The sequence below is a fragment of the Barbatula barbatula genome (genome assembly GCF_947034865.1).
Source record: "Barbatula barbatula genome assembly, chromosome: 2".
NCBI lineage: Eukaryota > Metazoa > Chordata > Actinopteri > Cypriniformes > Nemacheilidae > Barbatula > Barbatula barbatula.
In genome coordinates, this window is record NC_136767.1 from 32132474 (window position 1) to 32148446 (window position 15973).

General features: G+C 41.8%; 1 protein-coding gene across 2 annotated transcripts in view; it reads left to right on the plus strand.

Annotated features, from left to right (window-relative positions):
• rgs3a (regulator of G protein signaling 3a) overlaps nucleotides 1-15973 on the plus strand; it is a 43370-nt gene that overhangs the window by 11268 nt on the left and 16129 nt on the right. The window contains exons 2-3 of one of the 2 annotated variants that reach the window (XM_079483563.1): nucleotides 150-908; nucleotides 13304-13374. In XM_079483563.1, the coding sequence (XP_079339689.1) occupies nucleotides 150-908; nucleotides 13304-13374 (830 nt within the window). Of the gene's footprint in view, nucleotides 1-149; nucleotides 909-13107; nucleotides 13186-13303; nucleotides 13375-15973 lie in introns of those variants that run through there. The other variant, XM_079483565.1, reaches the window with a different exon arrangement.

A 15973-nucleotide genomic window follows, 5' to 3' on the forward strand; every position in this document is an offset into this window, starting at 1 on the left:
AAGAATCAGAAAGTGACTCAAATGCAAATCGCAACTTTTATTGAATTACATACGCTTGCAAATCATTTATAACATGTTTACTGAAATTCTCTGTCGTTTGTATGTAATATTTCAGTCTTTGGTAATGTGCCGTCTTCTGCATTCCTCAGATGTCTGAACCCAAACAGGATGAGCCACGTGACCTCGAGGGCCAGCGATTGACCCCTGAGGATGACCCATTAGACTCCCCGGCCCCCTGCGGCCTACAGCCCAGCGACTTCAACCCGACGGAGGAGATTCCACCTCCGTCCTCCAAAGATGGAGATACAGAGGTCGACACGAGCGATACACGAAACAAAGAACTTGAGGAAGACAAGGACAAGAAGGCCGCTGAAGAACAACGAGAGTTTCTGCAGGTGCACGCTGTAGTTCATGAAGAAGCCACCGTCGATGAGGAGAACGCCTCGGAGGCAGCCGATGCAAACGCCCCTCCTTCATCGTCCTCCTCGTCCTTCGTCATCCCAGAGTTACGCTTGGATCGCTCCTTCAGCGCTGACGGCCTCTCCACCCCCGGCACCGACGAAGAGTACGATGAGGATGACGAAGATGAGGAGGACGAGGAGGAGGAGGAAGACAGCGACGATAACTTTCTGGACCGGCGTGACAGCGGGAAGCGGAGGAGCATGGTGGAGGCCACGTCCTGTGAGAAACACCCGGGCGGTCTCAGCGTGCAGAATTCACTGCGCAGACGTACGCACAGCGAGGGCAGTCTGCTGCAGGACCCCCGCACCACCTGCTTCACCTCTGACAACGCCATCAACTGTAGGGAGGCGGCAGGTACGCTTCTCTCGCCCAAGACCCTGAAGAAAGAGCTGACAAAGAACGGAGGATCCATGCACCAGCTGTACATGCTGTTCTCCGGTCGGAAAGTAAGTCTCTCTTTATCTTACCGTGACAGCTGCAGAAATAATCATTTCATCAACAGTATAAAACACAATATATAACAATATCATTCTTTAATGTAAAAATAAATACTTCCAACTGAAATGCTTTTTTAAAACACGCCCACTTTTCACAAAGTTTTTGTGTCTTTCGCGATCACGGGGGGCTAAGAGAAAGATCTCGAGAAAAAACAAAAACTAGAGCTGTCAAACTATTAATCGCGTAAAGTTTGTATTTACATTATCATTTTCTGTGTGCTGTGCATATTAATTTTATAATAATAATAAAAACACTAATCAAATTGATAAACATTTATTTATATTTTAAACGATTGATAAATATTTATAAACACACATACATTTCCTAAATGTCCAAAAGACGTATATTTCCTCAATATGTATACATATGTGTAGCTGCGCCTTAATTCGCTCACTCGTTCACTCATTCACTATTCCCTATGTACCGAATCATGCCAAATAGTCCACTATATGGGGAAGAAAGGAGTGAGTTCAGACACGATTTCCGACACTGACATCATACCCTCACCTAAAGGATTATTAGGAACACCATACTAATACTGTGTTTGACTCCCTTTCGCCTTCAGAACTGCCTTATTTCTACGTGGCATTGATTCAACAAGATGCTGAAAGCATTCTTTAGAAATGTTGGCCCATATTGATAGGATAGCATCTTGCAGTTGATGGAGATTTGTGGGATGCACATCCAGGGCACAAAGCTCCCGTTCCACCACATCCCAAAGATGCTCTATTGGGTTGAGATCTGGTGACTGTGGGGGCCATTTTAGTACAGTGAACTCATTATCATGTTCAAGAAACCAATTTGAAATGATTCGAGGTTTGTGACATCGGTGCTTTATCCTGATGGAAGTAGCCGTCAGAGGATGGGTACATGGTGGTCATAAAGGGATGGACATGGTCAGAAACAATGCTCAGGTAGGCCGTGGCATTTAAACGATGCCCAATTGGCACTAAGGGGCCTAAAGTGTGCCAAGAAAACATCCCCCACACCATTACACCACCACCACCAGCCTGCACAGTGGTAACAAGGCATGATGGATCCATGTTCTCATTCTGTTTACGCCAAATTCTGACTCTACTATCTGAATGTCTCAGCAGAAATCGAGACTCATCAGACCAGGCAACATTTTTCTAGTCTTCAACTGTCCAATTTTGGTGAGCTTGTGCAAATTGTAGCCTCTTTTTCCTATTTGTAGTGGAGATGAGTGGTACCCGGTGGGGTCTTCTGCTGTTGTAGCCCATCCGCCTCAAGGTGGATCACAAATGCTTTGCTGCATACCTCGGCTGTAACGTGTGGATATTTCAGTCAAAGTTGCTCTTCTATCAGCTTGAATCAGTCGGCCCATTCTCCTCTGACCTCCAGCATCAACAAGGCATTTTCGCCCACAGGACTGCCGCATACTGTATGTTTTTCCCTTTTCACACCAGTATTTGTAAACCAACAACCATGCCACGCTCAAAATCACTTAAATCACCTTTCTTTCCCATTCTGACATTCAGTTTGGAGTTCAGGAGATTGTCTTGACCAGGACCACACCCCAAATGCATTGAAGCAACTGCCATGTGATTGGTTGATTAGATAATTGCATTAATGAGACATTGAAGCAACTGCCATGTGATTGGTTGATTAGATAATTACATTAATGAGAAATTGAACAGGTGCTCCTAATAATCCTTTAGGTGAGTGTATATCCTGCGTCTGACAGTCCTGAGTATAAATGTATAAACAAATTATAAAGTATAAACGTGCATCCATGGCATTAAAAGTCAGTCTCCTCCAGCTGATTCTAATCAGACTGTTGATTTGCAGTGTATTTTTAGATTAGATGATTAGATTCAACTTTATTGTCATTGCACATATACAAGTACAGTGTAACGAAATGTAGTTTAGGTCTAACCAGAAGTGCAGTTAGCAAGTGCAGGATATACAGTTACAATAAATACAGAATACAATATTGAGAATATAATACAGTGGGCATGGACTATAAAAATATTTTGCAGTTCTATGAAAATATGACAGTAGGTGTCATGATTCCGCTATCATGTCATGTTTATTTTTGGTCTTGCAGCGGAGTCATGGCATAGCCTTAGGTTTTGTGTGAGAAAGACATGGCTTTGTTTTGATTCTGACATGCCATGTGCTTTCTCGTGTCTCGTCAGTGTTTCCCGCCCTTTTGTCTCGTTAGCCTTCCCATTAGTGTCTCATTACCTACACCTGCCCCTTGTTCAATTATCCTGTGTTTGTTTCCCTTTAAAGCCTCCTCTTGTCTATAGTCCTGTGCTCGTTCATTGTATTCTGTAAGTTGTTTGCCTTTCCCATGCGCTACCTGTTTGTTGGATTATTTGTATCTTGAATTATTGTTACCTTGTAAGTTAGTCTAGTCTAGTCTTGTCTTAGTATTTTATTTTGTTCAGTCTAGTTAGTCCGTGTCCTGTAGTTGTTATTATTTATCTAGTCTTGTTTTACCCCCTCGTGGGTTTTTGTTTTGTGTTTATTTAAATATTAAAATCTTTGTTAACCCCGTCATCCCTGTTTTGGCTGCCTGCATTTGGGTTCTCCATCTTTGTGATTCACGACAGAATGAACGAGCCAGAACTGAACCCAGTAGGCAGCATGATGAACAATGCAGTGTCCCGACGGTCTCTCCAAGCTCACCTGCTGTTTGGGTTCCGTCAGGGAGGGCATGGGACCCAGGAGTTCGCCAAGGCATTCTCTTCGGTGGCGCGGGAGACAGAGTTTGGTGACGCAGAATTAAAGGTCATCTTTGATGGCTGCCTCACCAACCGCCTCCGGCCATCGGAGAGGAGGTTGCTTGAGCCCCTGGGGTTTGAGGACATGGTCAGGTATGTGATCAACCGGGACGATGTCAGAGTTCCGGTCGTGGCATCTGTTCCGTTGGCTAGCGTCCCGGAGGATTGCATTCTGACTGAGTCCGCCCTGGGGGGCTCGGCGCCTTCCTGCTCGAGCTCCGGGGTTCCTGCTTTTCCTGGAGGCATCCGCGGCGGGTGGGGGAGGAGAGATTCAGGGACGGCGTCTGCAAGCCCCTCCGACGCCGATCTTACCCCTTGTTCTGCTGCGCTGGGGAATACGTCCCCCTGTGCAGGGGGTTGTGTTCGGGTCGGGGTTGTGCGCCTCTCCTCACCCTCTGCACCCTTCGAGTCCAGCCCGAAGCTCCAGCCGGAGAATAACACCGGGACTCAGCCCAAATATTTTTTGGGGGGGCGCCGTACGAGCAGGAGGGCCCGATCGTCTAGCGGGCCTCCTGAGGTCCCAAGTCCGGTGGTCCCGTCAAGTCCGGTGGTCCCGTCAAGTCCGGTGGTCCCGTCAAGTCCGGTGGTCCCGTCAAGTCCGGTGGTCCCGTCAAGTCCGGTGGTCCCAAGTCCGGTGGTCCCAAGTCCGGTGGTCCCAAGTCCGGTGGTCCCAAGTCCGGTGGTCCCACCTGCACTCAGTCAAGTGCCAAGTCCTGCCCAGGCGTCCACGCAAGTGTCAAGTCCTGCACCCAGTCCTGCCCTGCCGGCCTTCCAGCCGGCGTCAAGTCCTGCACCCAGTCCTGCCCTGCCGGCCTTCCAGCCGGCGTCAAGTCCTGCACCCAGTCCTGCCCTGCCGGCCTTCCAGCCGGCGTCAAGTCCTGCACCCAGTCCTGCCCTGCCGGCCTTCCAGCCGGCGTCAAGTCCTGCACCCAGTCCTGCCCTGCCGGCCTTCCAGCCGGCGTCAAGTCCTGCACCCAGTCCTGCCCTGCCGGCCTTCCAGCCGGCGTCAAGTCCTGCACCCAGTCCTGCCCTGCCGGCCTTCCAGCCGGTGGCTCAGACGGCCTTCCAGCCGGTGGCTCAGCCGGCCTTCCAGACGGCCTTCCAGCCGGTGGCTCAGCCGGCCTTCCAGACGGCCTTCCAGCCGGTGGCTCAGCCGGCCTTCCAGACGGCCTTCCAGCCGGTGGCTCAGCCGGCCTTCCAGCCGGTGGCTCAGCCGGCCTTCCAGCCGGTGGCTCAGCCGGTCTTCAAGCCTGTGGCTCAGCCGGCCTTCAAGCCGGGAACAAGAACAGTTCCCCCGAGGACTTCTCCCATCAAGTCCCCTGGGATTCCACGCTCGCGAGCGCCCCCGGGAACTAGGACTGTCCCACCCTATCCCTACCCTCTTGGACACCCTCCCGTGAACTTTGTTGTTCCCCCACCCCCCCTCCCATGTTTATTATTTTTATTGTCTCACCCCAACCCTGTGATTTTGCTTGCTTGTTTGCCCCTGATATTGTTTTCTTTGTTTTGCCTTGTATTGTCGTGTTCCCAGTCTGTCTTGTCTTGTTAGTCTACCCCTTGATGAACACCTGGAGGTGTTCATTTAAGGGGGGGCTTATGTCATGATTCCGCTATCATGTCATGTTTATTTTTGGTCTTGCAGCGGAGTCATGGCATAGCCTTAGGTTTTGTGTGAGAAAGACATGGCTTTGTTTTGATTCTGACATGCCATGTGCTTTCTCGTGTCTCGTCAGTGTTTCCCGCCCTTTTGTCTCGTTAGCCTTCCCATTAGTGTCTCATTACCTACACCTGCCCCTTGTTCAATTATCCTGTGTTTGTTTCCCTTTAAAGCCTCCTCTTGTCTATAGTCCTGTGCTCGTTCATTGTATTCTGTAAGTTGTTTGCCTTTCCCATGCGCTACCTGTTTGTTGGATTATTTGTATCTTGAATTATTGTTACCTTGTAAGTTAGTCTAGTCTAGTCTTGTCTTAGTATTTTATTTTGTTCAGTCTAGTTAGTCCGTGTCCTGTAGTTGTTATTATTTATCTAGTCTTGTTTTACCCCCTCGTGGGTTTTTGTTTTGTGTTTATTTAAATATTAAAATCTTTGTTAACCCCGTCATCCCTGTTTTGGCTGCCTGCATTTGGGTTCTCCATCTTTGTGATTCACGACAAGTAGGTATATACTATGAACAATATATACAGATGGCTATTTACTATGAACATTAATGTACAGGTGGCTATGAACAGATAATAATTTAGACAAAAATAGTGACTTAGGTGTGCATAAATTATTGACATAATTATAGGAAATAATGAGTGCACATCGGATCTGATTCTTAATCCAAGATGCATTTAATTGAGAGGCAAATCGGCTTGTATTCAGATAAAATGTAGGTAGAAGAGAATTTAGTGAGTTTATGCTGTATTGAGAAACAAGACAAAAATGCTTAAGTAAGAAATATATTTATTTACAATGAAATGAAATACAGCCGTGATTTTGGCTGTAATTGTTTGAAAAAAGGCTGATGAAGCTAAAAACAAACAAACGCACAGCTAAATGGTTTCTGTTTCCATATAACAGACGTCCATGTTACACACATTACATTAAAGTCATTATATTGTGATAATAACATCTATGTTTATGACATATCACTTATTGCTCCCCGAACTCTCTGTAAGTCGCTTTGGATAAAAGCGTCTGCTAAATGACTCAATGTAATGTAATGTAATGTTTTAAGTATTTAAACGTTCATCATGTCATTAGTAGTTTGTTTGTGTGTATAATATCTTGTAGTTGTCTGTAAGGCTGTGCTCTCCAGTAGTTGTCGACTAGGTGGCACTGTGTGTGTGTTCATTTCCCTCTCCAGCCAGATTCACTCAATATCTAAAGCATTTACCCGAGAGCTCTTGAACTCAAACCAACATCTACACAAGCTATTTTTGGATCACTGCTGTGTGTGTGGAGTCCGTGGACTGAACTCCGCGCATGAGAACACAAACGAACGTGTGTTGAATATCTGAGTTTAACAAACGTAAAGTTTATATACTGTACAAACACATGTTCGGTGAGGAATTGATTTGTTGTTTTTTTCTTGTGAAAATGTTGATTTTCAGCCTGTGTGTGTGTTCGGGGTGATTTGGAGCCTTAAATGGCAGCGTGCTCATGGTGGAAGGAATGTGCAGGACCCGTGTGTGTGTGTGTGTGTGTGTGTGTTGGTCTTGGCAGATTCTCGGGCAGATTTTACGTCATGGGTTCTACTTTTCTACATCTGGAGGCCTCTGATATTTCACCCGACTGTAAATCACAGCACATTCCTCTTGAAAGCCCCACTATATTCTTTTCATCCTTTGCTTTGGTTTTTGCAGTCTGCGCTTTTATATGCAAGAGTAGCAAAACCTTACTTAAACCCCTATTTGCGCGTGCGTCTGCATTTAAAATAACTATTATGCACACAGAAAAGATGCGAAATGTGAATCGGGCCTAAGATGTCATCACGCTTTCGCTTCTTTGCTGAAGGAGATAACGGATTCGTGAAACGCGTTCTGTAGAGCGGTTTGTCCGTTTAGAGATACTGTAGAAACAACATGATGAATTCTATGTAAGGGGACCCGCGGTGTATGTAGATAGAAAGAAATCAAATAAAATCATAACGCTTCATTATGTGAGGTCTTTAAACACCTCTGAACACAGTTATGAATCTTATATTGCCCATCTGTCAATAGATCTTCCAAATCCTCAGAATGACAAATTTCTGTTAGACAAACAATATTTATGGAAAAATCTTGGACACAAAACAACAGTACAGTAAATATATCTTATAGCTTTTTTGCAGCAACACTCCTGCTGTGAGTTCTGTCGAATCATCCGTGTCTGTGCTCCATTAACTCCTCTGATCTGATGCAGGACAGTCGGACACACATTGTTGCCGGATGATTGTTGCCGTGGGTTACTAAACAGTCGAGCTGGATTGATGTATAAAGCGTCATGACTGAAGTGAAGAGCACTCGGGCCAATAAATCCTTTAGAGAACAGATCGCTGCTTATAATGACTGTATTCTATCTTCAGGCTCGTTCTGTTTGTATTATTCATTTCCGTCACTTCTTTAGGCCTGTCATGTGTTAAAAACATCTCTCAACGCAAAAATCATCAGAAAATAATGAACATAATCCAGAAATATAGAAATACCGTAATAATCCTTCAATGCACTCTGCACGCGGTTATTAGTTTCATTCAACCCACATTAAAACTACTATTGTATAAGTGTCAGAGTACATCTGATTGTAGTGTTAAGTTTTTTCATTTTCTATGTAAATTTTAGTTTATTTGATTAGTTATTTCTTTGTTTATTTGTATGTTTCTGTATAAGATTCATTCATTTTAATAAAACATTTAGTTTAGTAAAATAATTTTAGTGCTTAAACTTATTTCAGTCATTTTTAGCCAAAAATGTGTAGTTTAAGTTTTGCAATACATTTTAGGTCGATATTTGACTTGATTTCAAGGAACAGAAACTTAAAAAATGTTGTTTACAATAGTGAAGTTCTGAAACTTCTGTTTACTAGAGTAAATACTACACTGTAGTATTTTTAATGTGAGCTCTTTCAACTTTTAATGCATGCATTACGTCTCTTTGCATTTGTCAGTTTGATGTGATTTTAAAGTCAAGTGGAATAGAGATGAAGTTGCGTTCTTACATCGTGTTGCTCTGGCGTGTGTGGTGACCTCATAGCTCTGTAGTGACGTCTGTGTGCACCGTACACCACATAAAACAACCGCTGGATGTCCTTCAAATCCGTACCGCTGGCTTTCCTGACTGATTCATTCCATATTATCAAAGAGAAATTAAGGTTCACAAACAGCCCATATCTTGACTTGAATGAAAAAATACTGCTCTGTAGTAAACTGTAGTCGAATTCCAAATTCCAAAGTGTAACTATAGTAAATATCATAGTATCTTTTTCATGCCAAAGGTTTTAAAAGATATGATGCTCTGTGTGAGAAACAAGATGACTCATGCGATGTCATTTATTGTTAGTTTGGACTATTGTGATTCTTTTTTTAAGTTGTTATGAAGTGTAAAAGCCAAACAAGATCTTCAATCTATTTTATGAACGAGAAAGTTTAATTCATCGTCCAAAATGAACAGAAACCCTGTCAACCAGGTTCAGAATTTAAAGACGGGGTTGTCCGTCGGAACGATTTATATAGATATATAGAGATAAAAATGTAGATGTATCACACATCGCTGCCAGCACCTGTTCAGCATAGTTCACATCCATCTTCGTCAAAGACATATCAAGTGTGCTCAGTAAACAGCCTCACACCCGCAGGCGCACAGAAAACAGCCAAAATATTCAGGCAGCGTTTGTGCACAGATCATGTCAGTTCACGTTTATTTATAAAGTGCGTTTCACAATGCATACCTTTTCAAAGCAGTTTACGGAAAGAGCATATAGGACCAGAACAGTCTTCATACTCTTGGCCTTGAAAGCAGTTGCGTAATGCAAAAATGAAAAATGAGTCAGTTTTATCATCATCTGAAGTTCTCGCAGGGGTTTGGTGTCATCTGATGTCGGGTCGTCTGTCATTAGACGACGTCATCTCTCATTAAGTGATTGATAGTGTGAATGCGCCCCTCACATCTGTTTACAGACAGCATCTCTCCCAACTCATTGGTCATAATGTGGCTTCTAAAAATATAATTTACCCGTAAACACGGGTCCAGAGAGTCTTAGATATGTCAATAACACTCTAGAGGTCGAAGTCCGGCTGTACTGAACATAAACACATCAACATTCAAAGTTTGCGAACTTCTGACTCGAAGGTTTCAGCACGCAACTCATCTCATAACCTTTCAGAACGTCAGAAAGGTCACGGGGTCACTCGGCTGCGGGTCACCGTACCGTCCAGATCATACTGCCTGAATGTGTAGTGAATAAATATTGACTTTAATGTGCAAACACGGAGAGTGTTGTGATGTACCTCCAAACCGCACAGTGAAACTGAAGAGCAGCAAAGGTCCTGCATGAGTCAAGCATGTGGTTGTTTACAGCCCGCTGTGCGCTGATGCGAGAGGATGATGTCGGATGCGTCTTATTTATGTCACTATAAGCTTTCACATTGCTAATGTTTGTCTCTCAGAGTGCTACAGTGAATTTGACCAACATTTACCACCAGTAAAGCTTCAGAGGTTACTGGAAATGTGTGTGTTGAAGAAGTGGTGTTGTGTAATGTGGTTGAATGATGCAGGAAGATCGTCACATGATTTGGAGATTTGTGGCTCTTTGCAGTTTGCCAGTAAAAGCACTTAATTCCATCGTACCAGTAATCTGTGACCGGCGTGTTTTTATCAGCAGGCATATTGTTATGGTTTGGGATTGAAAATACCCATAAGAAAGAAATATCACAGATGAGATCTCTTTAATGTCTCAGTTCTTTCTCCTAGATCGGTCAGTGAGATTAAATGAAGAGCAAATTGAAACCTTTGCTTAAGTCTCATCTCCAGAGAGTCAGAAATCTGAGTTTGAGAAGAGACGTCAGCGATGTGTCAAGCTGAGCTCAGATTTGTCAAGTCTGCAATCCAAAGTCAATATTATTGTAGATCTAGATATGAACTCAAACATGTCTCATCACATTTGCTCAAATCCAGATGGTTTCATCACTACAATCTACATGCGTTTTTCACTCCCTTACAGAAAAGATGTGATCCCATGTGAAATCTGTGTTTTTGGTGCGATTCCCATGGGATGATGTGCGCGATGCAGTTCTTCACATGTCGCCACACATTGCGCATGTCATCCCATGGGTGTTTACATGTTATCCTATGTGTTTCACATGGGAATTCACACAAAAATGTTCCAAAAACACACATTTCACTTGTGTTTTTTGCACATGTTGTACACATGTGATCACATGCGAAAAACATGTGTCTGCCCTTACAGAAAAGACGCATGAATTTCACATGTTTAAATGAGAGCTCTCGTTTGTTTCCGTTTTCGTTTTTCTTTAGGAGAAACATCTGAGCATAAATTGAAACATAAATGAGGCCCAACAGTGAACTCCATCAAATCTCTTGTGCAAGCAGCGCAGAGGTCGTGGGTTCGGATCCCGGCGAACACACAAGTGTAGAATGAATGCACTGTAAATCACTTTAGATTAAGACTTTTCTCTGTTCCTTTAAGGAGTCTGGGCGCATGTGTGTGATGTTAAATGTCTGGTCGCAGGGTTTGTTGCGGTGTGTTGTGCAGCTGCTGCGGTAGCTATAGCAAAGCCGGTGCCAGTATGGTTGTTTTGACAGACGCAAGAGCATATGCTTTAGGTCACTGTGTAATGTACAGCGATGCAGTGATGATGTTAGTAAATCAGTTAAACCCCCAGTTACCGTAAGTTACACGTATCTGCTTTCATAGTTTCAAAACGTTCATCCACCTAAGGTCTGCTTGGCATTGCGATGATGGAAATCCAAGTAGTGTGGAGCAATGGCCTTTGATTTGATTTGACCAAACTTGTTCTTTTATAATAATTCAACTGTAATGTTATCACATTTCAATATCACAGTTAAAAGGAAATGTTTTTTAAGTAATCTTGGCAGGCCAGTGAAGAATCCCTACCCGAGGGAAACCGGACAACAAGGCAAACGTCTTTGAGACAAACTGCATTGATATTGCTGATGGCTCTTACAGGAATGTATGAATGAGTCTTTAAAATGGGAGCTCGTGGGAATTTCACCCATATGGTCGAGAGAGGAAGTCTACAGGATGGTGAGCCATACACAGCGGTGTTCACAAACATCCTTCATCACCGGATGACTTTACACAGACCGGACGCTTTAACAGAAATCACACAAAATGTATTTACAAATATAACAATAAAATGATATTTAAATGAATCATAATAAAATAAAGAAATGAAATGTTAAAAAATATTATATTTATTAAATGCAACATTTAACAAATCTTAGAAAGAAAAAAAAAATCAAATGAATGAATGAATGAATGAAACGATAATAAATATAAATATAAATATAAATATAAATATAAATATAGATATAGATATAAATATAAATATAAATATAAATATAAATATAAATATAAATATAAATATAAATATAAATATAAATATAAATATAAAGATAAATAATATAAATATAAATATAAAAACAATACAATACAATACAATACAATACAATATAATATAATAGTGTTGTGTTGTGTTGGGTTGTGTATGTTAAAGATAAGTTAAACGTTTACTCTCTAAACATTTGTTAAATGTAACATTTTTATGTTAAATTAGTTAAAAATGTGTATATGTTATATTGTTTTAAATGTATGAATTTATTAAAAAGTGTTTCAAATTCAATGTGTATGTTCATTTGTATCACAGTAACCCACAGTACGTGTGTTGTGTGCTCTTGTGTGTTTGTGGATGTTGAGCCCTGTACTGTTTACTTACTGATTTGTGTTTTGGAGTGGTTTATATTCCGATGACCACGAGTGCATGAGCAGGAGAGTAAGAGGAAATATTTACAGTCTCGTACAAACTCAACTCAAAGGCCACACAAATCTTTCCTTTCCACACCACCTGTGTTCAGGAAAAACTCCACTATAAGCTAACAAACAGAAACTGCTTGTTGTCTTTGTTAAACATCGATGACGGACGATTTCAATGTGAAATAATTGTGCTGGTAGGTCGGGCTGTTAACATCCATTTGTTGCTTCTGGTTTGTGCATTTCAATTCACAGAAATCCTGCACATCCGTACCTGAGAATGTGACTAGACTGATATCTAGACTCTATCAACAGGGCTTTATACTGGAAAATACTCCATATTTTATATTTCAAGTTTTGACAACAAATGTCACATCCATGCCTGAATTACCCATACGCGGTGTGATTGACAGGACCGAATGATCAGGCTTCTCCCAAAAGTCTTCGTGTTTTTCCTGAATGCTTTGAATATTTCAAGTAATGGGATGAAACTGACCACCGTCCCGTCCGCCAATGACCCTCACGGCTCTTCTAGTTTTCTACACTGCTGTCAGAATAATGTTTACGCCATACGGCCTGAATTTCTGCAGTGCGAGGAATCCCAAGGGATCTCGGACTTGAAATACGAAACGTGAAATACAGTATGAGGAAATATTTTCATAACCGAGACGGCCAAGAAAAGCTGTTTATTGTCCAGTCTCAACATGAGAGGTCTACACCATGTATGGCCACGGCGGCACAACAGGTCAAGACGGGGCGTACACACTTACAACACAATGGGTCATTCTTCTGCAGTCTAACACACACACATACACAAAACCCCCCCATCCACCCACATTATACCCCTGTGAGGGCAGGAAGTGTAATGTGACTCCACGGTCTGAGACCCGTGTTTTAATCCTCTGCATAGCTGGAGGCCAATCACACACACACACACTCGCTGGATTACAGTCACCGGGGTCACACACACACAGTCTCTGTGAAGGTCCATGGCTCGTACAGGGCGGTGAGGATTAACTTTTCTTGCTTTAGCTGCATTTGGAAACTCAAATTCTTCATTTCTTGATGCCGTTGGTATGTCTCCGTGGATGATGCTGACCGTCTCCGTGTCTTTCTCTCCTCAGCTGAGCGGCGCCTCCGAGTGCAGCTGTACTGTCGATCCTGACGGCACCAAGAAGAAGAAATCCAAAAACCTGTGAGTCCCTTCTGGCTGTTTTTGCTTTTTCCCATTGATGACGGTTTCGTCTATTCATCTGCAAAAGTTAAACATTTTCCTTAGCAAGTATTTTGACTTGTTATTGTTTTCACAGAAATCGAAAGTATCGCTATCTACTTATTCTGCAATCTTCATAAAATATACATTATTTTAGTTAAACATATTTATTGGAAAACGGTCACAAATGATGTCATTAAAGAACGATCCTAACCTCATATGTTTGTTTCATCTGAGAGACGTGTGCACTCTTTAAAGGTTCCTCACAGCCATGACATAAGGACCATTTTTGGTTCCACAGAGAACCTTGCAGTCAGAGGTTCTTTAAAGAACCATCTCTTTCTTAGCTTTTCATAATCCGAAGAACCTTAATTCACCACAAAGAACCTTTTGTGGATCCGGCCCCCAAATAAAAACTTAATTTCTTTGAATTAAACCAAAAACAGTTATACACTTTCAAATAAAAGGTGCTTCAAAAGGTTCTTCGAAGATGAGTTTCATAAAGAACCTTTAACATCTGAAGAACCTTTCTGTTTAACCAAAAATGGTTCTTTGTGGCAAAAGACGTTTCTTCAGAATATAAAGAAGTAAACAACTTTGACTGAATGGTTCTTTGTGGAACCAAAATGGTTCTTCTATGGCATCGCCTTTTAAGCAGCAGAGTGTACAGTGTTGGAACATCAATACTGTTGGTTTAGGGTCTTATTGTTCTGATGTTTGATTTCATAAAATCTATAATAAATGTCTTTAAAATTTCATAAAAAATCTGTCCTCCCCCTGGATCCATCTTGGGCCCCCCAGGGGCTGCGCCCCCCAGTTTGAGAGCCACTGTTCATTGGCATGATAAAGCATAAGGGTGTGAGGTTGAATCAAGTATTTCAATCATTTTGTCAGATTTCTAAACGAGGTAAAGTTGAACCTCAGAGAGACTGAAGATGGTTGATTGACGGCAGTGAACCGGTACCTTTTAAACTCTCTTGTGTTCTGTCTACCGTTTTAGAGACTGCCTTAAACACGCCATGTGTCTTTTGTAGTGAAAGCAATCCCAGAATGCAGTTGTAGTGGAAAACAAAATGAGTTGTGTGAGGGTCATGGTTTAAGGTTTTGGATAGGGGATGGAAAATATCATCAGGTCAGTATTAAAAACAACATGGCACGTCTATGGCACATCCTCACAAACACGGCAAAACATATACAGTCTGTGTTAAAATCTTCCTTCCCTCTTATTTTAGACTGTGAACCGCTTCATCACAGTCACCAAGAAATGACCATAAACCTTTATAAATCGGTCCATATCACATTATAACAGTAATGCTATAGACCTCTTTAAAGTAGGAAGAAGAACTTCCAGTTTCAGTTACACATACGTTTGAGGAAAATACAACCAACAGAATATTTATAACCAATTTAAAATGTTAAACACATATTTCATTTTATATGTAAGATTAAAAAAAAGGTGTAAAAGTAAATCAATCTGAAACCGGAAATGCTTCCACACCAGTGTTAACATCTTGCAAAGGGGTCTATAGAGGAACAAAATGGTTAAATTCTGTTGTATAATGTATTTGAGAAGTTGTGTTCAATGTGTTTGAGTTTGTGCAGATCATTTGTTTTCGAGTTTATTAATGTGTTGACTCATGAGCTGAATTCTATATGCACACAGTGGTTGAAAAGTTTAGTGAAGTGTTTCTTTTGATCTTACAAACCTTAAGATCTTAAGAACATCTGAATGTGTTTAAATGTAAATTATAAATCATGGCATTATTTTGTGTGTGTGTGTATAGAAGTGATGTGCGGTCACAGGTGTGCGGTCACAGCTGGATTTATCCAGTGGATAGAAACTGGTAGAGCTATTTTTCCAAACATGTCCTCTATTTCCACTCATTTTCTTCAATCCCCACTAGATTGTGTTTTGTTTGTTCATTGTTTTGGTTCAGGACAAAGGTCCGGCTTTTCAGCGTCGCCTCAGACTGCATTTCCTTCTGTTAATATTGCACACAGCTGGTGTGAGGTTCTGATGGTGTGTGACACCTCAAGCTCGCTGAAACCCTTGTGATCCCAGATTTTCAGGTGTATTTTAAAATGATTTTTTTTTAAAACATGAAGCAGCATATTTATTTAGGGAAAGACTTATTGAAAATATTGCAATAACACAAATATGAAATAGCAGTGATTCCTACAATCTGTGTGTTTGCTTCTGTCTTCAACGACAGCTCAAAACAATGTTCTGAAAAAGGAAAGGCACTAACACGAGGTTTTCACTAGATAGAAGTCCACCTCCAAAAACTAAAATGATCAAGGTGTAAGTTTTTCTTCTTGATAATTCAACATCTACAAACAGAAAACATGACATCAGAGATCTGGACCGTGTGTTTATTTTATAGGATAAAATATAAGAAGAGACCCCGATGGTACGTGAAGAGACCCCGATGGTACGCGATTCATGTTGTAAATACAATTTCTAATGTTTAATACATGATCGATAAATGAGAATACATCTCAGCCTATGTGCGATTCTAAAATAATTGTATGAATGAATGATAGTTTATTTCTCATTGGTGGATGTAACGCAGGCGCGTGA